The sequence below is a fragment of the Trachurus trachurus genome, assembly GCF_905171665.1.
Source record: "Trachurus trachurus genome assembly, chromosome: 13".
Classification (NCBI taxonomy): Eukaryota; Metazoa; Chordata; class Actinopteri; order Carangiformes; family Carangidae; genus Trachurus; species Trachurus trachurus.
The window spans coordinates 3,580,802-3,607,399 of record NC_139892.1 but is presented as its reverse complement, the minus strand read 5'-3'; the positions used below and the strand labels follow the sequence as shown (position 1 = coordinate 3,607,399).

General features: G+C 44.3%; 1 protein-coding gene across 1 annotated transcript in view; it reads right to left on the bottom strand.

Annotated features, from left to right (window-relative positions):
- The window catches only part of LOC310995682 (protein NLRC3-like), a gene marked incomplete at its 5' end in the record, with an annotated part of 50,853 nt that extends 24,639 nt beyond the window's left edge, over positions 1-26,214 (bottom strand). Inside the window, 5 exons of the mRNA XM_083984799.1 lie at positions 23,067-23,240; positions 23,355-25,158; positions 25,312-25,525; positions 25,686-25,764; positions 26,201-26,214. Of these exons, the coding sequence (XP_083840925.1) occupies positions 23,067-23,240; positions 23,355-25,158; positions 25,312-25,525; positions 25,686-25,764; positions 26,201-26,214 (2,285 nt within the window). The remainder of the gene's footprint in view (positions 1-23,066; positions 23,241-23,354; positions 25,159-25,311; positions 25,526-25,685; positions 25,765-26,200) is intronic.
- Positions 26,215-26,598: the final 384 nt, after the last annotated feature.

Below are 26,598 nucleotides of genomic sequence, written 5' to 3'. Positions count from 1 at the left end.
GAATTGAGGTCAACTCACACTTCATTTAAGACCAGGAACACTCAGAGGAGGGGACCAATCATCTGTAACCGATGTCAAAAACCTGGCCATTATGCAAAAGACTGTGACAACGAAAGGGTAGTTGCCCCCCCGCCTACTCATTGGAGTCAAAATTCAGCCGCTCAACATTTTTTGCCCACCCCACACTCTCTATCCCACCAGGCGGAAAACTAGCTCCCTCTGTTATGTTGAGCCACATTTCAGATGGGGACAATACTGGCTCCTCTAATGACTCTCAAACCCCTGACCCCACGTTCAATTTGGTAGGCCCCTGCCCAAAGGTTACCATTACTATGGGGGGGGTGGATATCCCTTGTCTATTGGACACTGGCTCTATGGTTACTACCATCACAGAGAGTTTGTTTGCCAAACATTTTGAAAAATGGGGCCCTGAGGGACTGAAAGCATGCCATTGGCTAAAGTTACGTGCAGCAAATGGGCTAGAAATCCCCTACATCGGATACATGGAACTTGATTTTCAAGTATTGGGCAAACAAATCCCCAAGCGTGGTGTTTTGGTTGTCCGAGACCCACCAGGTACCAGCCCCAACTCAGAAACTTGCGGCGTTCTGGGTATGAATGTGGTGCGGGAGTGCTACAGTGAACTGTTTTTGGAACATGGAAATGCACTTTTTGATCTCCCCCCAGTCAAACAGGATCCCTGGCAGGGGGCGTTGCAGTTCTGTCACAGGGCCCAATTTCAGACTGAACCTCAAGTGAGTGGTCCTGTTAAAGTTAAGGGCAAAAAGAAGATCTATATACCTGCAGGGACAGTGAAATTGGTGCCCACCACCTGCAGAAAGACATCTACAGTCCACACTGGGTCAGCCCTCTTCGAACCATTGGATGCAAATTTGCCACATGGTCTTTTGGCCTCCCCAGCCCTGGTTAAAGTGGTCAATGGTGTTGCATTTATCCCTGTCACTAATGTTGGAGCTATGGGCGCAACCTTATTTCCCCGCTTCCAGATTGGTACCCTCTGCCAGGCAGATATCCTCAGCAAATCTAATGGCACTAATGTGACCTTGGAGGAAGAGGCTGAGACCAGAGAAAATGTGGTTACCATAACAACCCAGCATGTGGAAGAGAACTCAGTGTTGGCGGCAATTGAATCCCTTGACCTGTCCTCCCTCACAGCTGAAGACCAGGTGAGACTGAGGTCCCTTTTGTGCAATTATCAGTCTGTTTTTTCTTCACATGACAGTGATTTGGGGTGTACAAATTTAATTGCACATGAAATCCCTCTCCTAGATGAGACCCCAGTTCGCCAGCGGTACAGGCGCATTCCACCTTCCGAATATGATGCTGTCAAGGCACATATTCAGCAGCTCCTAGAGAGTGAAGTGATCCGTGAGAGCTGTAGTCCCTTTGCTTCCCCAATTGTGGTAGTGAAAAAGAAGGATTCTACAATAAGGCTTTGTGTGGACTACCGGCTCCTGAACTCTAAAACTAGAAAAGATGCCTTCCCGTTACCCAGAATTGAGGAGTCCCTTGATGTTCTGTCTGGTGCCCGCTGGTTTTCAACATTAGATCTAGCTAGTGGGTATAACCAAGTCCCAGTTGCTGAATCTGACAAGACGAAAACAGCGTTTTGTACGCCTTTTGGGCTGTTTGAATTTAACAGAATGCCTTTTGGCCTATGTAATGCGCCTAGCACTTTTCAAAGGCTAATGGAAAGAATATTTGGATCACAAAATCATCAGTCTTTATTGTTATATCTGGACGATGTCATTATTTTTTCTGCCACCACAGAAGAACATATCCAACGTCTGTCAGCTGTGTTGGAGACCCTGCGTGTGCAGAATTTGAAGGCTAAACTGGAGAAGTGCCACTTCCTGAAGACGGAGGTAAAGTACCTTGGCCATGTTATTTCCAAAGACGGTGTAGCAACTGACCCTGATAAAATCTCTGTAGTGTCCACTTGGCAGATCCCCAAGACTGTTGCTGAGCTGAGGTCATTCCTCGGCTTTGCAGGCTACTACCGTCGCTTTGTCCCAGGCTTCGCCAGACTGGCTGCACCTTTACATCGACTTGTGGCTGACTTGGTCGGCCCCAAGACAAAAAAACCCTCGAAGCGGCCGCTACTGGAAGTTTGGACGGAACAATGTGAACAGAGCTTTCAAGGTCTCAAAACCAGGTTAGTGGAATCCCCTGTTTTGGCATATGCAAATTTTTCACTCCCTTTCATCCTGGAAATTGATGCCAGCCATTGGGGGCTCGGTGCAGTGCTTTCACAGCAACAGGATGGTAAAGTACGGCCTATTGCATATGCCAGCAGGGGCTTAAAGCCCACAGAACGGAACATGTCAAATTACAGCTCTATGAAATTAGAGTTTCTGGCCTTGAAATGGGCTATAACAGAAAAATTTAGAGAATACCTGTTGGGCCAGAAGTGTGTTGTCTACACAGACAATAATCCCTTGAGTCATCTGTCCACTGCAAAGCTTGGGGCGCTGGAACAACGCTGGGCATCACAACTCTCTTCCTTCGACTTTTCCATCAAGTATCGCCCAGGTCGCACCAATGGCAATGCGGATGCACTTTCCCGCCAGTATCAACCGTCAGAGCTAATGGCATCCATTGAAGCTCAGCTGCCTGGCACCCCTCTTCCCACCACGCTACTTCAGACCAAAGCCCCACCTTACCAGCAGGTAACACAAGCTGCTGTCTCTGTTTTTCCATCTCATTCCTCTGCTGATCTTGCTGCCTTACAGGGAGATGATCCAACAATCAGTACGTTCCTGACGTTTTGGCGGAGACGTGCAGGGCCAGACCCACAAGAACGGGCCAGCTTGCCTTTCCCAGTACTGGAAATGCTTCGTCAATGGAAAAAGCTGGTGGAAAAAGACGGAGTCCTCTACCGTCAAGTGTTTCAGCCTGAGGGCGGAGAGAGCATACACCAGCTAGTTTTGCCACAAAACCTAAAAGGTGAGGTCTTACACCAATTACACAATGAACATGGCCACCAAGGGATGGACAGAACAGTGGATCTGGTGCGGCAAAGGTGTTATTGGCCCGGCATGCTGAAAGAGATCCAGAACCATTGCCAACAATGCGAACGGTGTGCACTGGCCAAAGCAGTCCATCCTAAACCAAGGACACTGATGGGCCACCTCTTGGCCTCTAGGCCAAATCAAATCTTGGCTATGGATTTCACATGTCTTGAACCCTCCATAGATGGCCGTGAAAATGTGTTGATTCTAACTGATGTCTTTTCTAAATACACTCAGGCCATTGTTACAAGGGACCAGAAGGCAACTACGGTGGCCCAAGTACTCGTCCATGAGTGGTTTTATCGTTTCGGGGTCCCTGCCAGAATCCACTCGGACCAGGGAAGGAGTTTTGAAGGCGCTGTGATCCAACAGCTGTGCCAGATGTATGGGGTGAAAAAAACTCGCACCACCCCATATCACCCACAAGGTAATGGACAATGTGAGCGCTTTAATAGGACATTGCATGACCTATTAAGGACACTATCACCTGAGCAGAAAAGGAATTGGCCCATGTACCTGCAGCAACTTACCTTTGCTTATAATACCACTGTACATCAAACCACGGGCGAACAACCATACTTCCTGATGTTTGGCCAAGAATCCCAGCTGCCCATTGACTTCTTATTGGGAAGGGTGGGAGAGCCGGTGCAGGGCCCAGTTCACAGCTGGGTACAGGACCATCACAAGCGCCTTAAAGTTGCTTTTCACGGAGCTCAGAAACGAACACAAGCAGCTGCGCATAAACGTGCAGATCGTCAACATGCACCAGCTTCTGATCCACTGCAATTACATCAGCTGGTGTACGTTCGAGACCACAACATCAGGGGCAGAAACAAAATTCAAGATCATTGGAGTCCGGTCCCCTACTGTATTCTCAAGGTCCCTGACGGCGCTGGCCCAGTGTATACAGTGGCGCCTATCCATCACCCAGAAAAGGTAAAGCACGTTCACAGACAACTCATCAGACCAATACCCAGTAACCTTTGTGAAAAAATCAACAGGAACTTACAGATGACTGAGGGACCCAGGAACCAGCTGGAGCCACAATTGGACGAGGAGGATGGACATCTCTATGTGTTACGACAAAATGAGCCTCCGACGGGTAACACGTCTCCTCCTCCATCAATGCCTGCGGAGCCTCAACCACAAAGAGCACCAGACCAGCCCACCACCTCATCGGGTCCACGGCCCAGTGCTGGACCTCAATCAGACTCTCTAAGAGTACAGGTTCGTGTCCCTTCTCCCCCACTCCCAAATACTGCTCTTAGAAGAACAACACGCTCTTCCGCAGGATATCATACCAATATTCATCGCCTGCCACAGTCAGCCGCTGTAATGTCGCCTTGCACTAACTCCATCTCAGTTTTTTATAGACCCTGGGTTTAAATATCCATTGTTGGGACACCAATGCAAAAACCAGGGGGTAGATGTGAGGGAAGGCACCTTAGAGACAGACCACACCTACACACACTCCTACTGTTCATGAGGGTGAGGGCTGGCATTAGGAGCACTGCCCCTTGTAGGCAGGGCTGTAGAGAAAGCTCCCCTCTCATAAGGACAGGTGTGAGCCATTAGTGCCTCTTTGTCTGAGGCCTGGTAGATGTGTGGTGGGACTGTCTTGTCTGTGCAGGTAAAGAGAACTGCGCAGATAGAAAAGATTATTTGATTGCACATTTTATTTTGTGTTCTGGGGAATTTTGACTAGTATCCCCACACAGAATCGTGGTGCAGCCGTGTCCTCTTGATCCAGTTGAATGTGCTGTGGACCCATGCTGGGGAGGTAGGCTGCTGATTACCCAGTGTTTAACTTCATCAGAATACAGAAATTAGTAGTGATGTATCCATTTAATTCTTTAGGACATGAGTCAGCCTTTTCCCCGAGTCACAGTATAGAGCCAGTCAGCTCCACCAGTACCAGTGTCTGACAGGGCCCCAGACTGAAAAGGTAACCTCAACTGCAGGGACGTGCACATGACTATAGAGGGGCAGGGGCTCAACATCAGAAAAGGGCAGTGTACAATTTTTTCAGGCCTTGTAACGCCGCATTATGTAATAATGACGCATTATGTAATAATGTAATAAATCTTCACGTCATTATGTAATAACGCCGCATTTTGTAATAATCTGCCGCATTTTGTAATAAAAATCTTGAACGCAATATGTAATAAACTTTGCCGCATTTTGTAATAAGTTGTTACATTTTACATCACTTATTACATATTGCGGGTGTTACACTTTTTTATGAAAAAAATGTAATAATTTGGTGCATTATGTAATAAACCCCCAAAATGGATGTCTTAATTAGAAAAAAAAGACATTAGGACCATCAGAATAACACTGACTTTAATATACCAGCATGCATGAATGCACCCAGGGTGCTCAACCTGGGTGCTCCCTGAGGGGCACGCCACCAGATGCGCTTTTCTCCGTGCCGCTCGGCAGGCGCCTCGGCCCCTCAGATGTGTGTGTGTGTGGGTATGTGTATCATGTGTAGCCCGTATGTGTGTGTCGCCTGTGTGAATGTGTGTGTTAAATCTCACTCGCGCTCTGTTAAGATGAATAAACAAATCGCAGCAGAGCACGAGCCTGGCACAGAGGTGCGCGCTCTGGCGCATCTGGCACAATCTGTTAAAGGAAACTGACTCCGCTCCGCGGCTATTTCGCGTCCGACGTCTATGTTAAGCACATGTTTTTATTGATATTGTAGCGTCCGACCCAACGTAACTATACAACAACATAACACAAACTTTATCAGACAGCTCTCACTTCTTCCTCTGCTAGTAAAAATAGGTATTACAATTATTATTTTTTTCGTGCATAGGGTTAGTTGTCTTCTAATGAATGATGTGTAAATTTCATCAATATTTTTTTATAATGTATCCCTTTCATGGCCTGTTTTGGCGAGGGACCGCTAATATCCTTAATAAAAATGTTGAAAAACTGCAATAAAATAAAAAATAATAATAATTATTATTATTTCCTCCAACTATTATGAGAACAGTCACATGTCTGCCTTTGAACAGGGCCAACATTGATTGATTTGTTTACTTATAGTTTGCTGGAGATTTTTTTTTTTCATTTTATATGGCCATGTCCTACCATACAGTTTTTTGTGACAAAAAACATGTGGTCACGTGACTCTGTGTAAAAACATGACATCATAATACACACATGGCTAGAGGAGAGTTAAAAGACCATCATACTTTTTACTGGACCTCAATCGACCAAGGGAAAGTGGTATAATCTGATATTTTAGATCGGAGTTTTGAAAAAAGCGTCAAATCATCCAGCCCTCTCCCTCACGTATTTTACCCGGGCGGCGATGCACCATTCTTGGGGAGCGCTCTGGCAGGGCCCCCTCTCTGGTTCTCCGGGCCTGGAGCTTCTGGGACTGGTTCTCGTTTTACAGCTGCTGCTTGCAGATGATGATAATTTTTCAGTAATTTAAATGGATCAGCTGGGCAAATTTTGATAAAATGTTAAATCTGGTGAAAATCAGAGGCAAAATCACTTCCAGCATCATCAGCCCGATGAAATCCCACAGCTCGATCCCCCCCAGCTCGCCCCAGCTGCGGCTCCGGGGGCGGTGATCCCAGCCGCCCCTGCCGCTGCTGGAGCAGAGCTGGATCCGGCCTGGAGCTCCAGTCGGACCGTGGTCCATGTCATCCCCCCACAGACGAACATGACCCGGGCGTATTATTGTCGGTGGGCAAGGGGGGAGGGAGAGACGCGGAGCGGTTACCATCCGCGTGGGACCCGCTGTCGGAGGAGACCGCTCTGCTCAGCGGGGAGGAGGAGCAGCGTGTATTATTGTTAATGTTTTTTCTAATTAAGACATCCATTTTGGTGGTTTATTACACAATGCACCAAATTATTACATTTTTTTCATAAAAAAGTGTAACACCCGCAATATGTAATAAGTGATGCAAAATGTAACAACTTATTACAAAATGCGGCTAAGTTTATTACATATTGCGTTCAAGATTTTTATTACAAAATGCGGCAGATTATTACATAATGACGTGAAGATTTATTACATTATTACATAATGCGTCATTATTACATATTGCGGCGTTACAGGCCTTAATATCAAAATAAATAAATTAAAATAAATTACAGTTACTATTTAGTCGGTAGAGAAAGCCTGCACGCCTTCAGGACTGCAGTCAACATGCTGGACCAATTTCCCAACTTCCCGAAACAGAGTCATGACTTCTGAACTGGTGGCTAAGGCTAATATGGTATTGGGTGCACATTAACATGGCTTGCAGAAAAAAAAAAAGTAGGCTACACACACAAAACCAAGAAATGACTACTGTGACTGCTACTGTGCATTTACCAACAGCAGCAATATTTACCACAGCAAAGTCACAATTACCAGTAACTCAATATCTGGAAACAAATTCAAATAGTCAGTGAAATCAAGCTGAGTGAGTGATTCCTCCTGTTGCTGCTGCTGTTCACTACATTCAGGTGATGTTAGACAGAGGACGGGGTGGGGCTTAACTCTTAACAAGCAGTTAGCTAAACAAACACAAATGAGCGCTTTTCTTAAATATGACTCATATTAAGCTCATTGAATAAGTGGACGGCGACTTGTCAGAACCGACAAGGAAGTTATGTTGGTGGATTTAACTCACGAGATTCGACACAAGTCGCTCCACTGTCACGTCTCATATATGTGCGGCACACACAGTTATCGATGAGGCAGCAGCTTCTCTCTCTCTCTCTGGACGTGCTGGACGTGCATGTGAGGGAGCGCGCACCGCGGGGCAGCCCCACCCCGCCCCTCAGTGAGGAACCGAGCGGAGCAGCAGCGGACAACACACACACCAACGTACATACACAATACCGTGTGTATTACAAGGAAAAGCGTACGGTAGATAACCGTGGCATTTTTACAGCGCGGTTGTTTACATCCTCATGCACAACAGGAATGCATTTATTGAAAAAAAAAAAAAAAAAACATAAAAAAGGGCACTTTTTAATACGAGGCAAAAAGGGCAGGGGCTCAAGCACCCTTTGGGCCCTATGTGTGCACGTGCCTGCTCAACTGACATGGTAATGTAGGAGGGTTATCCCCTCTGAGGTATATTTGTCAGTCAATTTAATGGCTGTTTTGCTTTGTTTCAGATTTAGTGCCAGACTGTTGCTTTGCCTGGGCCGATGTGCCATGCGGCTTGGTTGAAGTTTGCTGAGAGTTTCCCATTGCTATGACTGTAAACAGCTCATCTTAACCTGTCTACTGTCCTTTACTGTCCCTGATTGTATCAATTTATAATTGTGAACCAACCGAGCATTAACTTTGTATTTTCTTTTGTTTGTTTGTCAGGCAGAGGGAGGATCTGCGGGGAGTATCCGTGGTATATGCACCCTTCTTTGCATGCAGTGTGATTGGTTTGAAGAGTGATTGGCACCCAAAAGTAGTTTAGATTTACTTAAATTGTTGCAGTGTCCGTTGCAGTGATTTGCTGTGATCACGGTGTGCACGTGGTGGTTGCTACTGGGTCTTGCGATAGTATCTCCCCGTGGTGAGTACCCTGTCTGACATCTTTTTATTAGCAGGTAGTGTATATTTGCAGTATACCCCTGCTTGATTTTATTTGTTGTAACAAATTAATCAAAAAAACTCAGCTATTTGTAGCTTTTAAATATTTATTAACTTTGTAACATTAAAGATAATTTTTCAAGCTAATCGTTGTTCTTCCCTCCTTCCATTATCAGGTCAATCATCATCAGTTGCTTTAGTTTGTACAATAAATAGAATTTGGATTTGAATGCACGTCTCTGGCTCTCCTTGTACCTGGGGATAGATTTGTTTGTGGGTTTATATAGAGACCCTCACAGTGGGGTTGGTCACAATAACCCCCTTATAGATTGGCAAGCCTCCTCAATTACCAGTTGGAGTGTCCACTGTCACTCATGCTGTCTCCACACTGCCCTACCTGCCTCTGGTACTCCACAACCCCCTCCACCAGCTCCTCCTGATTTGTCCCTAGTTCCGTCAGCTTATCATGACCTGGCAGCTGTTTTCAGTAAGGATTTAGCCTTGTCCCTGCCTCCTCATCAACCCTATGATTGTGCCATAGACCTCCTACCTGGTGCTAAGTACCCAGGTAGCCGCCTCTACAACTTGTCCCGTCCTGAAAGAGAGGTTATGGAGCAGTATATCAACACCTCTCTGGCAGCTGGCCTAATCCGTCCCTCTTCATCACCACTAGGGGCTGGGTTTTTCTTCGTTGAGAAAAAGGATAAGACACTGCGCCCATGCATTGATTATCGGGGCTTAAACAATATCACTGTGAAAAACAAGTATCCCCTTCCCCTGATTGACCCCCCTTTTGAACCTTTATGTCATGCCCAACTTTTCACCAAGCTGGATCTCCGCAATGCATATCATTTGGTCCGGATTCGACATGGAGATGAATGGAAAACAGCATTTAACACCCCTTTAGGCCATTTTGAGTACCTGGTGATGCCCTTTGGCCTCACCAATGCACCTGCCGTTTTCCAAGCCCTCATCAATGACGTTCTTCGTGACATGCTGAACCATTTTGTGTTTGTGTACATTGATGATATACTGATCTTCTCTCGTACTCTTGAGGAGCATGTTCAGCATGTCCGCCTGGTTCTGCAGCGCCTCCTGGAGAACAAGTTATATGTTAAACCAGAGAAATGTGAATTTCACTTACCTTCAGTCAGTTTCCTGGGTTACATTGTGGCACGAGGACAGCTTCAGCCTGATCCTGTCAAGATAAGAGCTGTGGTAGAGTGGCCAACCCCCATCTCTCGCAAACAATTGCAGCGTTTTCTTGGTTTTGCCAATTTCTACCGCAGGTTTATCAGAGACTTTAGCAAAGTAGCTACCCCCCTGACCCGATGCCCTCTCTCAACAGTTTTCCCCGGATTCTGCTACATCTGAGCCAGTGCCCATTCTACCCCCCACTTGTTTCGTGGGAGCAGCATTATGGGAGATGAGTCTGTGGTGAAGGCGGCTCAACAGACTCAGCCAGATCCAGGTGGTGGCCAGCCTGATCGCCTCTACGTCCCTGAGGCTGCTCGCTCCCAAGTGTTGCAATGGGGTCACGCCTCCACACTCACCTGCCATCCTGGGTTTCAGCGGACTCTTCAGTTCCTCCAGCAGCGTTTCTGGTGGCCAGGCATGACACGGGACACAAGGGAGTTTGTGGCTGCCTGCTCTGTCTGTGCCCGTGGAAAGGCATCTCATCGTCCACCAGCTGGCTTATTGCAACCTCTACCCATCCCCAGCCGCCCCTGGTCACACATTGCAGTTGACTTCATCACTGGTCTGCCGCCATCTACAGGTAACACTGTCATCCTCACAATAGTTGATCGTTTCTCCAAGTCTGTTCATTTTGTGCCTCTCCCTAAATTACCCTCAGCTCTCGAGACAGCGGACCTACTTGTGTCACATGTTTGCAGAATTCACGGTATCCCTATGGACATTGTTTCAGACAGAGGCCCCCAGTTTTCTTCTCGAGTGTGGAGGGCCTTTTGCAGAGCTATCGGCGCCACCCCCAGTTTAACTTCTGGGTACCACCCACAATCCAATGGCCAGACTGAGCGGGCCAATCAGGACTTGGAGGCAGCGCTCCGGTGTGTCTCAGCCAAGCATCCCGCTTCCTGGAGCATCCAGCTGCCATGGATTGAATACGCTCACAACTCCCTCACCAGGTCAGCCACAGGTATGTCCCCATTCATGGCTGCTAATGGCTTTCAACCACCTCTGTTCCCCACTCAGGAGCGTGAGGCCGCAGTACCCTCGGTCCAAGCACACCTTCGTCGAGTCCAAGATGTATGGAGAGCAGCACTCTGTCGTTCTGCCCAGCGCAACCAGCGACTGGCAGACAAACATCGTTGTCCCGCTCCACAGTACCAGCCTGGACAGAGGGTTTGGTTATCCACACGAGATCTCCCGCTACAGGTGGAGTCACGAAAGCTTGCCCCCCGCTATGTTGGCCCGTTTGTGGTTGAGAGGATCATTAACCCATCCGCTGTGAGACTGAAACTGCCTGACTCTATGCGCATTCATCCTACTTTCCACGTGTCTCTTTTGAAGCCTGTTTCCTCCAGTGCCCTTAGCCCTCCAGCCGAACCCCCTCCTCCCGCCCTGGACATTGACGGCCATCCGGCCTTTCCAGTTCGCAAGATTTTGGATGTGCGGCGGTGGGGGCGTGGCTTCCAGTATCTTGTGGACTGGGAGGGGTACAGTCCAGAGGAGCGCTGGGCGTGGGTCTCAAGATGGCTGCTGGCTGCTACACACCTGGGACGAATCATCATCATCATCATCAGGAGCAGTATAAAGAGGCTGGCTTCCTGTGGGCTCACTGCCAGATTGTCACCGCTACATGGTAGTTCGGCCTGTGCTACTAGAACTTATCAGTGTTACCAGTGATATCGCTTGTACCTACTCACCTGTGTTTCCCATTCTGCCTCCAGGATCCTGCTCCTACGCTGCTGCTGTACCCAGACCATCCGCGTCCCCTGCCTCTCTGCTCCCAGGCCTGCCTGCCCCCTGCCACACTATCTACCTTCATATTGTCCCTCTGTCCCAATAAACCGACTGTTTGACTCTCACCCACGTCTGGTCTTCTGCATTTGGGTCCAGAGCTCTAACGCAACACAACAGAGTTTACCTCTCTTCCTGACAAAAACATTCTTTAAAAAACTTGATCAAGTTATTCTTTCATTTGCTTGGGCGGGCAAGGTAGCCAGGATTAATAAAAGCACCCTACAGACAGCAAGGCAGGAGGGTGGGCTGGGCCTACCTAACTTTATGTTATACTACTGGGCAGCAAATATACAAAAGATACTCAGCTGGTGGTATGAAAGTGAGTTGGACTGGTGTAAAATGGAGTCCCTCTCCTGCCATACCTCTTCACTTGTGGCTCTGACATGCTCCCCTTTGCCACTTTCAGTTTCGCAAACATCTCAAGCTAAAAAATCTTGTCCTCCTAGGTCCCTTATGCAATAATCATATTTTTTTACCTTCTAAACTTGACTCCACATTTACACTTTGGAAGGAGAAAGGTATTATATCATTCCGAGACCTGTTTTTAAATGGTACATTTGTTGATTTTGAGAGTCTGTCCCAGAAGCATGACTTGCCCCAGACCAACTTCTTTCGCTACCTCCAGGTTCGCAGTTTTATTAAAGATCATTGCAGTACATTTCCACGTTTACCAGCAGATTTACCTAAAATTCTTGACAAACCAGAAACTTGGATAAAAATGATATCAAAGCTGTACACAGGTATTCTCCAGGCTAACCCCTCTCCACAGATCACGGCAAAACAGGGGTGGGAAAAAGTGCTAGGAATCCAACTCCAGGATCCTTGGTGGGAGAGAACCAAAGTTAATAGCTCCTCATCCTGTGCCCGTCTTAACTTAATACAATTCAAAGTACTGCATAGAATGCATTTCAGCAAAGTAAAACTAGCAAAGATTTTCCCTGGCAGTAGTGAAGCTTACAATAGATGTGCCTTTGTCCCAGCTGACTTAGCCCAAACTTTCTGGTCATGCTTGAAGCTAACAGGGTTCTGGAAGAGCTTTTTCAAGATCATGTCAGAGGTTCTAGGTGTAGCTATCACTCCCTGTCCGCTCATTGCTATTTTTGGTGTTCCCTCAAATTATTCAGAATTAAGTAAGCAGACATCAAATGTTTTAGCGTTTGCCTCTCTGATTGTCCGCAGGCGTATCCTTCTACACTGGAAGTTGCCTAAACCCTGTGGTGGCAAAAAATGTTGTTCCTTCTATTAAGTATTTAAAAAAGGATGACTGAACACGTCAGCTGTCTTTCTTGAGTTTTAATAAAAGCATTCATGAATGGAGTCACACACACACAACCAGACAGGAGTGCAGTCAGTGAGTGAGTGAGCTGAAGAGGCTCACCCGGGCGCTGTCTTTATAGTTCCCAAAACACTTTTGAACAACAGACAAAATATATGGCTGTGATAGCTGTGCCTGGCTTCACCGCCAGGACACAACTCCCCTTGTAAATTAACACAGAGCACCGGTCTGACCTTTAACCTGCTCTGTGTAGATTCAGTGATTTGTGTCTGGTGTATGTCATACAGGTATCAGAAAAGTATTAGCTGAGTACCACTTTCCACAAAGTGAAAGGAAGTTCACTTAGTTAACATGGTTATACAACCCTTGTAAAGCATACAATGGGTTACACCAAAATTTCCCATTACAACCCCCAGCAGAACAATCTTGGCAGACTGACCTAGTGTCATTCCTTAAATTAGAAAAAATAAAATGTTCACTCCGAGGGTCAACTGGGAAATTCTATACTACATGGCAGCCTCTTATCTCATATTTCGATAATGTAGCTACAACATCTACGGTGTAGGAGTGAATAACACATTCTGTTTTTCTGTCCAGCTGTGCTCTTAGATCAATATGACTGTACAAATGTAAGGTGGTTGATAAGATCATGTCGATCCCGTTTCGGGTTTTTTTTCCCCCCTTGCGGGTAGATCCCCTGCACACCTTGCACGGATTGTTTATTAGAGGGGGGCGGGGTTTAGGTGAATGTTTGTTTGTTCTTTTTGTCTTGTCTTGTTTTTTGGCTGGGGGTTGGTTGCTTGGGAGGGGAGGTGGGGGGCTCAGGTCAACCTCCAATCTTTGGAGTTTTTTTTCCCTCACTCTTTAGTCTTTTTCTTTTTTCTTGTTTTTCCCCTCAATGTCAGATTGAGAATGCTGGTAATGGCCGCGTTTCCCAGATTCGATCTTTCTTAAGGACTTAAGAAGGCTCCTAAGAAGGAGTGCTAAGATACGGGTGTTTCCCAGATGCGTTCTTAACTGCCTTCTTAAGATCACGCCAAAGAAGCTTCTTAAGAAGCTCTTAACGGGAGCTGTCCACCACCACAGTACTGAAACTGAATCAATCGATGCCAGGCAAATCGATTATTATATCACACGCCACCTATTATGCGCATAAATCACACACAGTGACAAGCGCAGCTGCACCGACGGGCGATGAATAAACCGAAAACGGAATTTCCACTTGTCAAACATGGGGTTAACACAGGTGTCGGCGGGCCTGATTAGAAACTTCTCCGCTGTTGTTGCCGCGTTGGTCACGGGCAGCGACGGACTGGCCGTAGGTGACACGGCACAGCCGCGTAAAGATGCGGCCAGACGGCTGCGTGACCATGTGATTGATGTGTGTGAAAATAAAAATGTGCGCAGGGGCTGGCTGGTTTACAGCCAGACAACTCTGGAAAGGATGAAAACACAAGGTAGCAAATAGCTCACTTCATAGAGTATCCCCACTGCAAGTTGAAGCATTGCTGTGGTCTGGGTTCAAATCCACCCAATAGAAAATTATTTTGGTGGTCAATACGTTTTTCTTTTCTCATCATCACTGAATGATCAATGCTATACATATGTATATAGGCTACATATATATTTAGGCAGTGTAATGTTAATGCGTGACAGTCTTTTTAGTGCCAGTATAAAATGGCATGGGAGGATCGGTGTCACGGCTGCCACACTCCGTGACACTGACCCTTGCTTGCGATGCCCCCACCACACCAAGAAGCTCCCCACTGCATAAAAACACGATGCAACAGCGACACTAGGGGTTGATTTAAGAACGGTTGTTTTTGATGTTCATGCAGATATGGGACGTGGATGTGTGCGTAAAAATTATGATAAATGATAGTCATGATGATTAATTTTATTTGTGTGCCTGATGTGCAGAGCACACATTATTCCTCATATTTAGGTTATTTATTGTTCTTATTTTATTTTTTATCTCTATTTTTTATTTCGGCACATATTTAATATGTTTTAAACATACGATGTGCACTGTTTAAATCTTGCTTAGTGTGATATTGATTTGCCTTGAAAAAGTGCTAAAAAGTCGCTAAGAAGACTCGAAAGAGTGGGTCAGCTCGATCTTACATTTCCTTCTTAGTGAAAGATCTTCTTAAGCTAAGAGCGACTCTGGGAAACACGTTCTTCTTTCACAGCGTTCTTAAGAGCGCTCCAAAGAAGATCTTAGCGCTAAGAGCTTCTTAACAAATCTGGGAAACGCGGCCATTATCTGTTTCATGTGATAAATATGAGTAGTCTGACCTTATTATCTTTCAATGCCCGGGGCCTCAATTCACCATCAAAACGTGTTCGTTTCTTAGAGGCTCTGAGCAGAGAAAAAGTTGATATTGCTATGGTCAGTGAATCCCACCTGTTAAAGAAAGATGTTCACAGAATGCAAAATAAAGATTACCATTTAGTGGCTAGTTCTTCCCACTCAAGTAAATCTAGAGGAGTACTTATTGTATCTCACCGCAAATTAGATTTCACTAATTTAGGCTCAGGAGGTGACTCAGGGGGCAGAATCACAATTCTTAAAACCATTATTTCTAATGTCAAAATTGCTTTTGTATCCATTTATGCTCCGAATAATTTTGATGTCAATTTTTATACAGAACTAACTCAACTTCTACTTGACCTCCAAGAATTTCGTTTTGTCATTGGCTCTGATTTTAATGCTGTTTGGGACCACTTAGTGGACCGGTCGAATGCTACAGAGGGAGCTGATCAAAGATTAGCTACTAGGGCTTTGAAGAAATGGGCGGATGATGTGGCCGTAATTGATTTATGGCGTCTCTGTAACCCCTCAACTAGAGATTTTTCATATTTTTCAGCTCGGCACCATTCTTTTTCTAGAATCGATTTCTTATTTACATCAAAGGACCTTTTTCTTAAGGTTTATATTAATATGATTCCTCTTTCCATCTCAGATCACAAGGCTATCATATGCAGGGCCAATTTGACAGCTCACCGGAACAGGGCTCCTCGCTGGCGTTTTAACACTTCGCTATTGCAGAATGAAAAGTTTATTGGCCAATTTAAGTCGTCCCTGGAGGAATTTATTTCAATTAACAAAGACTCCGTTGACGATCCCCGAATATTATGGGATGTGGTGAAAGGCTTTATTCATAGTAAATGTACTTCCTTAGCTTCTAATTTGAATAAATCCCGTCATCACAGGCGCCTGCAGTTGGAGCAGAAACTAGCCCAAGTTGAACAAATAATGCTCACAAATTGTTCTCCTGATTTGAGACTTGAAAGAAGTGCAATATGCAGCGAGCTTAACTCTCTGCATAGACAGCACGCTGAATTTCTTATCCACCGCACACGGCAAAAGTCTTATTTTGAAGGTGCTCGACCAAGTCGATCGCTTGCCTGGAGTCTTCGGACCGGTGAAAATTTTGCTAACATCTCTACGGTTAGAACATCTCAAGGGGAACTGATAACTGATCCCAAGGAAATCAACTCCGTCTTTCATGGTTTTTTTTCCAAATTATATTGTTCAGAAGTGACCTTTGACCCTTTGAAATCTGAAAAAAAATTATAATTTGAAATTACCTAAATTATCACTTTCTGAGGTTTCCCGTTTAGAGGCTCCCATTACGCTAGTTGAATTGGAATCAGCATTGAGTAAAATGAATAAAGGTAAATCTCCTGGTTTTGACGGGATCCCTCCGGAGTTTTTGCTGTACTTTTGGCCCAATCTTGGCCCTTTAATTTTAAACATGATTAACTATTCTATTGGTAAAGGTTCTTTCTCTAGGGATGTCAACTTGGCCACAATCACTTTGCTTCTCAAAAAGGGTAAGGATCCCAATGAATGTGCAAACTACCGTCCCATTTCACTTCTGAATTCTGACATTAAACTATTTGCAAAGGTACTAGCTCTACGGCTGGAACCTCTTATGGGTCAGCTCGTTCATCCAGATCAAAGTGGATTTATTAAATCCCGTCTGTCGTCAGACAATGTTCGTAGACTGCTGCACATCATTGACGCCACTGCTGATCTCCGTGCCCCATGTGCCGTTCTCTCCCTTGATGCGGAGAAAGCGTTTGACCGCCTTGAGTGGCATTTTTTATGGTCAGTTTTGCGGCACATGGGGTTCGGAGATCACTATATTGGCATGGTACAAACCTTATATTCTTCTCCAAAGGCAATGGTGATGACTGGTGGTTTATGCTCTCCTCCCTTTTCTATTTCCCGCAGCTCTAGACAAGGGTGTGTTCTTTCGCCGTTATTATTTGCTTTATCTCTAGAACCCCTGGCCCAGGCTGTACGTCAGTCTTCCCACACTCCCATTTCTGTTCATAATACGGATCATTTCATATCTCTTTATGCAGATGATATTTTACTTTTTTTGGGTGACGCCGTACATTCCATTTCACATATTCTGTCTATTTTTAATGATTTCAGTGAAATATCTGGATACAAAATCAGTTGGGCCAAATCGGCTCTTCTCCCTCTGAATGAGTCAATGCGTAAGGCGGCGCTCCCTCATACTATTCCGGTGGTTAAAAATTTTAGATATTTGGGCATCTCCATTTTCCCTTCATTGCAAGCTATTGCTTCAAATAACTATAATTCGGTTCTTAGTCAAGTGGAGGCAGATTTAGACCGATGGGGCGCTATGCCAAATACTTTCCAGGCACGTATTTCGGTTATTAAGATGAATATTCTGCCTCGGGTCAATTTTTGTAGTTGTATGCTCCCTTTACCCCCTCCGCTAGGTTACTGGGATAAATTGCACAAATTAGTTACATACTATATTTGGAGAGGTAAGTGTCCTCGTGTCAAATTGTTCATTTTGCAAAGATCAAAATGCTCTGGTGGACTAGGTCTTCCTAACTTCAAACTCTATTCATGGTCTTTTACTCTACATATTTGGCTCAACCCAGATGCTCAAGTGGCCTGGCGTCCTCTGGAGGAGAAGCTGGTGCGCCCTCATAGACTACAAGATTTAATCCACTCTAATATTCCCCTTAAACTTTGTAGATCTAAGTATGGTCTGATTATTTCCCATTTAATTATGATTTGGAGATCGGTAGAAAACCACGCAAATATCCATATGAAATATCATTTACATGTCCCTTTGTTTAATAATTTTGCACTCTGTTTGGGAGGGCAGCCCATTCTCTTCCCTAACTGGATGAATAATGGGATTAATATTCTTTCTGATATAATTTCAAACAACATACTGAGGACCTTTCTTGACCTGAAGACAGTTTATAATATCCCCAGTATGTCCTTCTTTTTTTATTTACAACTCCGAAGTGCTCTGTGTGCCTACGGGATCCCTTGGGGAGAAGAGTTTAAGATCCATCCAATTCATAAAATCTGTTCCAATCAATCTGCCAAGGGTTTGGTCTCCAACCTGTATGCTTTCATGTGCAAAGCAGCAGAATCGCCTCTGCTCATTAAAACCTGTTGGAGTCAGGACCTCTCTGTTTCCTCCTCAGCAGTAGATTGGAACATGGTGTGGTCAAATATTCTGTTATCATCTAGGAATCCCAATCATCAAATGATACATTATAATTTTGTACATAGACTTTATTGCACTCCTCGGAAATTATTTCAGATGAAACGTGCTCCAAATCCAGACTGTCAACTCTGCTCCCCGAGCACCACAGGCACGTTTTTTCACATGGTATGGAATTGTCCTCCAGTACTATCCTTTTGGAAAATTGTTGTAAGAAGACTGTCTGTTATGCTGAATGTTGTAATCCCATGTTCTCCAGTCACTTTGTTGTTGAATGATTTTGCATTCAACAACAAATTCTTGTTGAATGAAATTCTTCTGCTCGGCCTCACGGCCGCAAAGAAGATCATTGCCCAGAGATGGAAGGCCCCACACACTTTGTCCTATGACCAATGGGCATGCTCAGTAGTAGACTTAGCAAATCTTGAAATGTCTGTAGCACGTATGCATGGTGCGAAGGAAGAGAATGTTATTTTTTGGTCCAAGTTTGCACATACAGTACATGTAAATTCAATTTCTACAGTTTAAATTGGATCTATTTGTTTTTTGTTTTGTTTTTTGTATTGTTTTGTTGTTGTTGTTTTAAGGAGGTTGACCTGGGGGGACGGGGGGGTGGGGTATATATTTAGATGTCTGTATATATTGAATTTATGTTTTGTTTCTGTTATTTTTTGTTGTTGTTGTTTGTTAGGGGTATTTTCATTCTTTATTTTTCTTCTTTTCAAGGTGTGTGTTTGTTTGTTTGTTTTTTATTATATATTTGTTGTTCTACTGGATTGACATAGATACAAATTAATTTAAAAAATTGATCACAAAAAAAAAGTAAGGTGGTTGATGAGATACTCTGTTTGAAAAAGAAGACCAACTGGGGTGGGATAATGTTTTGTATGTTTTCTACTTGTTTGTTTGTTTGTATGTTTGTTTATTTGGGAAAGAATCACGCATCTATTTGTAAAGGTCATGTAACATGATGTGAAGTGTTTCAATAAACAGATTTATAAAATAAAAAAAACAATGTTACCCGACATGAAATGACAGTATTACAATTGATCACATGGCTCAGACAGCACAGATTCATTTGGAAGGTGGACAGAAGGTCAAGTGTCAGAGTATCTAACATTTTGAGTTTGTGCTGCTTGTTTTGGTAGTCACTTGTTCCGTCAGTCTGATCTCGTATCTGAATTTAAGATCTTTACACTCGAGAACCACATTTTGGATGGCCTTCTCTTGTAGACCATCTTACCCCTCAATGCAGAAGAACTTGTTTGGAACATGTTTAGAATTTACATCATTGTTTTCTTTACTGTAGTCGTTTTGTTATACCTGATACCTGGCTTTCTTGACTGTAATTTATTACTTTTTCAACTTTTTCCTTTTTCTAACAACTGTAATGGCGATTAAGTTGTGACTTTTTCTTGTGTGATTAATGAATAATCAAAAGGGGGAAGTGTAATGGATAAATTTGAATATTCCTTTGTTTTAATCACTTGAGACATCCCCACCCCCTGCTTTCCCCCCAAGGTATCAAATCTCCTTTTGTTTGTTACCCATTTGTGTATTCTAATGTCTAGACCTCATGTTACCCTGCAGGATGCCCCAGGTGTGAAATACACGCGCAGGGGTCGGTGCCAATACCTGCAACAGACAAAAGAGTGTTGAAAACACACTGTCTGAGTATAGGACCGGCCCCTGCAGCAGACAAAGGGGGTGGAACATACCTGAGCAGGCGTTCCTCAGGTATAATTGTTTTGGTCTCCCCATTATCTTTGTCTTCTCTTTACCATCACCGCTCGGGTTAGAACTGACCTTTCCTTGCAAGGAAACTCTTTTTCTGAGTTTTCACTTGTTTGTTTATCAAACTGCTTCAAACAAACTTCACTAAAAATATGAACATGTCCAATGAAGCACAGCCTTCTTCTGTCATCAAAAATCTTGACAGACTGAACACACACAACAACATACGGGAAACCCTCTGTCAACACCTGCTGCTGTGTTCAAGTGTCATCAAATAAACAGCTGGATGGATCCTCACCTTAGAGTCTCCAGTCTACAGTGTGGACTCTCCAGTCCACCGGACAGCAGCTTCAATCCTGAGTCCTGCAGGTTGTTGTTACTCAGGTCCAGGTGTCTCAGACTAGAGGACTGGGAGCTGAGGACTGAGGACAGAGCTTCACAGCTTCTCTTTGAAAGGTTACAGCCGCTCAGTCTGAAGAGGAATTCAAGGAAAAACACTCACATACTCAATATGAAGGAAATAACAGGTTAGAATCATAAATACAAAACATTTCAACACAAACCTGAGAGTTTACAGTGTTTCTTACTCAACATGTTTCAGTTTGTATAAATAGATTTATAAATAGATTTGATTATACACTTAGATCTCTCACTCATCTTTGTATATTTATATACGGTATGTATATAATTGTTATGTTGTTTGTATATATACAGTCAGTGTTAATATCACAGACTCCACCTGCCTGTATCACCACTGTCACACCTAACCACACCCCGTAATGTGATATAACCCCGGCCTCTGACCTTTGACCCTCTCTTTCCCTCCAAACATTTGCCTGAAGACATCATGACTATACTGACCTCACTTCCTTTGTTTATTGATTTAAGTTGCTCATGTTGTTTGAATGTTATCATATTGATTTTTATCTCGTACTAGCGACCTGAGTTTGACCTTAAAGTGAATCACCAAAACTGTGGATGTGTTAATTAAGTTAAAGAAAAATAACTTAATTTATCTTCAATATTTGTTTAATGTCATAATGTGTAATGCTCCTTATTCTTTAATTGTACAAAACAAATCATCCACTACCTACACCAACTATCATTTATATTGTTTTCTCCAAACAATAAAATATTGGAACAGATTCCTGGAATCAGTATTTTTCAGATGTTCAGTGAGCCACCACCACCAAATGCAGTTTAGTTTCTTCGGTCAGTGTTTATGTCAGTTCACACTTAAAAAGAACTCCTTATAAGTTCAGTTCATACAGATGAGAATGAACAAATTCATGTTCATTTGTTCTGTTTATTTAAATAAATAATCAGCTGTGGTTTTTCAGTAGACCCTCCTTCTACCTCCATCTCCAGCCTCTAATCACTGCCACTAACAAACTATATGAATTAATGAATGAAGAGTAACAGACATGAGTTACATTTACAACTAAAAAACAAAATGTTGAGATTAAGAAAATATTTTACCTCTTAAACAATGAGTCATATTCTACTGAAAGTGAAAAACCAGGTGTAGTGAAAGTAAACTGTATGTTGAAATATCCAGGGGCTTTCTTTTTTTAGTTTTGAGTTGGGATGGGTACCTTTTGCATTTGAATCGATACGGTATCGATACTCGGTACCTGGGGAACCGATACCGGTACCAATCGGTACCTGTTTTCGGTACTTTTTGTGTGTGTGGTAATTAAAAAAATAAAAAATAAAAACGCCTGAAATTTTAATATTTACCCCTTGACAACATCACAACTCCTCAGCCTTTAAGAGTATTTGATGTTTTAGGGATGGGCAATGATTTTCATATAATTGAATAGTCATTCAATGAAAAAAAAAAAAAAATTATGAGACTATAGTCTTGTCTGAAAAAATGCCCGTTTTTACTGTGGGAAAAGGAGAAACATGGAAAGATTCCTACAGCCATCAGAAAGCTCTGTGTGAAACTTTGTCAAATAAAAAAAACAACTGACACTGCAGCGCAAACTCTGCAACATGTGGACTTAACGTTTTGACGAGAGGAGAGGGGGAGACTTCATCCTCGTTTAGATGTGTTCTCATTACGTGACGAGGACTTGAATGGCGCCGCTGTGATGAGAAGCGGGACTCGGGACCGGACCACTTCGGTACGGAATGTCACAACAGTCTGTTCTTCACGTTAAATGACGGACGGCTGTTTTTCACGTAGTGATTTAAAACGACGGACTGGCGCTACCGCTTCTCCACGTCTCCTTTCAGAGAGGGATAGAGAGAGGGAGAGAGAGAGGAGCGTGAGTGTGCGGGGCTCATGCAGACTGCACTCTTGCTGACGCACGACGAAGGTGCGTTCAGGTACCGAAATGTGGTACCGATTGACTTTATGTGAATCAATACTCGGTACTTTGGTGGGAATTCGGTCGGTACCAAAAAAGTACAGAATTTCGGTACCCATCCCTAGTTTTGAGTTTTCACTTTGTTCATCAAACTGCTTCAAACACTCAAAGTATAAATATGAACATCCAGACCAACAGACCTCTTAACATGTAACCCTGCAGGATGCCCCAGGTGTGAAATACACGCGCAGGGGTCGGTGCCAATACCTGCAACAGACAAAAGAGTGTTGAAAACACACTGTCTGAGTATAGGACCGGCCCCTGCAGCAGACAAAGGGGGTGGAACATACCTGAGCAGGCGTTCCTCAGGTATAATTGTTTTGGTCTCCCCATTATCTTTGTCTTTTCTTTACCATCACCGCTCGGGTTAGAACTGACCTTTCCTTGCAAGGAAACTCTTTTTCTGAGTTTTCACTTGTTTGTTTATCAAACTGCTTCAAACAAACTTCACTAAAAATATGAACATGTCCAATGAAGCACAGCATTCCTCTGTGATCAGACATCCTGACAGACTGAACACACACAACAACACACAGGAACCCTCTGTCAACACCTGCTGCTGTGTTCAAGTGTCATCAGATAAACAGCTGGATGGATCCTCACCTGAGAGTCTCCAGTCTACAGTGTGGACTCTCCAGTCCACCAGACAGCAGCTTCACTCCTGAGTCCTGCAGGTTGTTGCTACTCAGGTCCAGGTGTCTCAGACTAGAGGACTGGGAGCTGAGGACTGAGGACAGAGCTTCACAGCTTCTCTCTGAGAGGTCACAGCCGCTCAATCTGAAGAGATGATCATGAGGAATTAAAGACGAAAGGAGTTTATTATCTGTTCTGTTGAAAAGACAGAAGGGTTTTTATGTAATGATGAATAAATCCAACTATCTCTACACTTACAGAGCTTTGTTAGAGGCTTTGTCTTTGACCACTGGCAGCAGCCTCAGAAGAGTCTCCTCTGAAGCAGAGTATTTCTTCAGGTCAAACTCGTCCAGATCTTCTTCTGATGACAATAAGATGAAGACCAGAGCCGACCATTGAGCAGGAGACAGTTTACGTGAGGAGAGACGTCCTGATCTCAGGGACTGTTGGATCTTCTCCACTAGAGAACGATCATTCAGTTCATTCAGACAGTGGAACAGGTTGATGCTTTTCTCTGCAGAGGGAATCTCTTCAATCTTCTCCTCGATGTACTGGACTGTTTTCTGATTGGACCACGAGTCACTTCCTGTCTGTGTCATCAGACCTTGTAGAAGATTCTGATTGGTCTCCAGTGAAAGACCCAGGAGGAAGCGGAGGAACAAGTCCAGGTGTCCATTTGGACTCTGTAAGGCCTCGTCCACAGCACTCTGATAGAAGTTTGTCTCTGCAGATTTGACTCCTGTTGTTTCAGTCTTCTTGGAGGTTGTTTGTTGTTGTGACATCAGGTTGAGTCCAGAGTTGATGAAGGTCAGATGGACATGAAGAGCAGCCAGAAACTCCTGAACACTCAGATGGACGAAGCAGAACACCTTGTCCTGGTACAGGCCTCTCTCCTCTTTAAAGATCTGTGTGAACACTCCTGAGTACACTGAGGCTGCTCTGATATCGATGCCACACTCTGTCAGGTCTGATTCATAGAAGATCAGGTTTCCTTTCTGCAGCTGCTCAAAAGCCAGTTTTCCCAGAGACTCAATCATCTTCCTGCTCTCTGGACTCCAGTGTGGATCTGTCTCAGCTCCTCCATCATACTTGACCCTCTTCAGTTTTAGATGAACCACCAGGAAGTGGATGTACAACTCAGTCAGGGTCTTGGGCAGCTCTCCTCCCTCTCTGGTCTTCAACAGCTCCTCCAGAACTGTAGCAGTGATCCAGCAGAAGACTGGGATGTGGCACATGATGTGGAGGCTTCGTGATGTCTTGATGTGGGAGATGATCTCTCTGTCCTGCTCCTCATCTCTGAACCTCTTCCTGAAGTACTCCTCCTTCTGTGGGTCAGTGAACCCTCTGACCTCTGTCACCATGTCAACACAGTAAGGAGGGATCTGATTGGCTGCTGCAGGTCGTGTGGTTATCCAGAGGCGAGCAGAGGGAAGCAGGTTCCCCCTGATGAGGTTGGTCAGCAGCACATTGACTGAGGTGGACTCTGTCATATCAGTCAGGATCTCAGTGTTGTGGAAGTCCAGAGGAAGTCGACACTCGTCCAGACCGTCAAAGATGAAGACCACCTGGAACTGATCAAACCTGCAGATTCCTGCTTGCTTGGTTTCAGAGAAGAAGTGATGGACAAGTTCCACCAAGCTGAACTTTTTCTCTTTCAGCACATTCAGCTCTCTGAAGGTGAAGGGAAATGTGAAGTGTATGTCCTGGTTGTCTTTGTCTTCAGCCCAATCCAGAGTGAACTTCCGTGTTAAGACTGTTTTCCCAATGCCAGCCACTCCCTTTGTCATCACTGTTCTGATTGGTCGGTCTCTTCCAGGTGGGGCTTTAAAGATGTCTTCTTGTCTGATGGTTGTTTCTGGTCTGTCTGGTTTCCTGGACGCTGTTTCAATCTGTCTGACCTCATGTTCATCATTGACCCCTCCAGCCCCTCCCTCTGTGATGTAGAGCTCTGTGTAGATCTGGTTCAGAAGGGTTGGGTTTCCTGCTTTAGATATCCCCTCAAACACACACTGGAACTTCTTCTTCAGGGCAGATTTGAGTCCACAAACTACAGCAAGATGTTCTAAATGAAAACACAGGAAATCAGACCAATAAGAAAATATAACATGTCAATTCCTCTAAATAACAACTATATGAACATATTTCCCTCCATGTGCTGATGTCAGTGAACGTCTCATTTGTCCATCATGTTGAATCTTTAGAGAAATCCTCTTACTACTCTGCAGACGCTCAGCCAGCTCCTCCTGCTTCATCCTCCTCAGGAAGTTCACTGTGATCTTCACTAATGCCTCTCTGCTGCTCCTCCTCTGCTCTTCATCCTCACCATCCTCCCTCTGACTCCCTGAGCATTCTGGGTAATCTGGACTCAGAGCCTTGTGGATCTTCTTCAGCTCGTTCTTGACAAAAGTGACGATGTTCTCCTCCAGCAGCTGGAATAGAAACTCTATGAGTGATTGCATCAAACTAAAACCATGGAGCCAAACATCAGATCCATGTTGGACAGACTGACAATCCACTGGTGTCAAAGTGCAGCATGGAGATGATTGTGAACACAACAGATGTAACAGCAGCTGTTGGACATGTCCTCACCATAAATATGGAGTCCAGGTGTGTTTGATGCTGCTGGGCAGACTGACCACTGGGAACCTCTGAGCTCTCCTGCTCCACTCTGTGGAGGAATCAGTGTCAAGTCAACATCAGTACAGAGAGATAATACAAGATGGACTTTATATGTCCCCTGAGGACGTTCACAACAGACAGAGACACTTTGGTTTCAGACCTGGTCCAACAACACGTCGTACAAACTGATTCTTTTCTACAATAACCTGAGTCTGACTGTCAGTTACAGCTTACATCTGATCAGCTGATCCACATCCTCCTTTAAAGTTAATGATCCGGTCCGTTGACCAGTCGCTCTTTAAAGACAGACAGCTGGGTTCAGTAGAGTCTGGTCTCTGCTGCTGGATCCTGAAACAACAACACAACTGATAAATTTGCATGTTGTAAAAACTGATGAAAAATAACTTAAATCTTTTAATAAACACATGAACTGACTTTGAACTATTTTAAGTAGATGGTTCTGACACATTTCCTATTGCTACTACTGCACTGTGAGCATCTCTGAATATTAAAGGACAAGTGTTGTATTCTACAACCTGGACCTTATTTCTGGCATAAAATAGGGTTGTTTACTCACCAATATAACTTTGTGTTATTAGGAGTCCTTCGGATGATATTCAGATCCATTCGAGAGCCGCATAAATCCATATAATGGGAGTGATCAGGGCACCAAAATGGAGCCTCTAAATAACGCATTATCTGCTGCGAAACTCGTTAATTTCACCAATATTTGTTATGATTCGCTAGTGCTATTCCCCTTTGAGTCTGGAGTTGCCCTTTACCGTCATCCGGGGTCTGTAAGTTGACCTACTATTCTCTATGTTTTCCACATTCTGCGTTATAAACTGTTTTCTTGTCTGTTTTTTCTCAGACGATGTGAGGG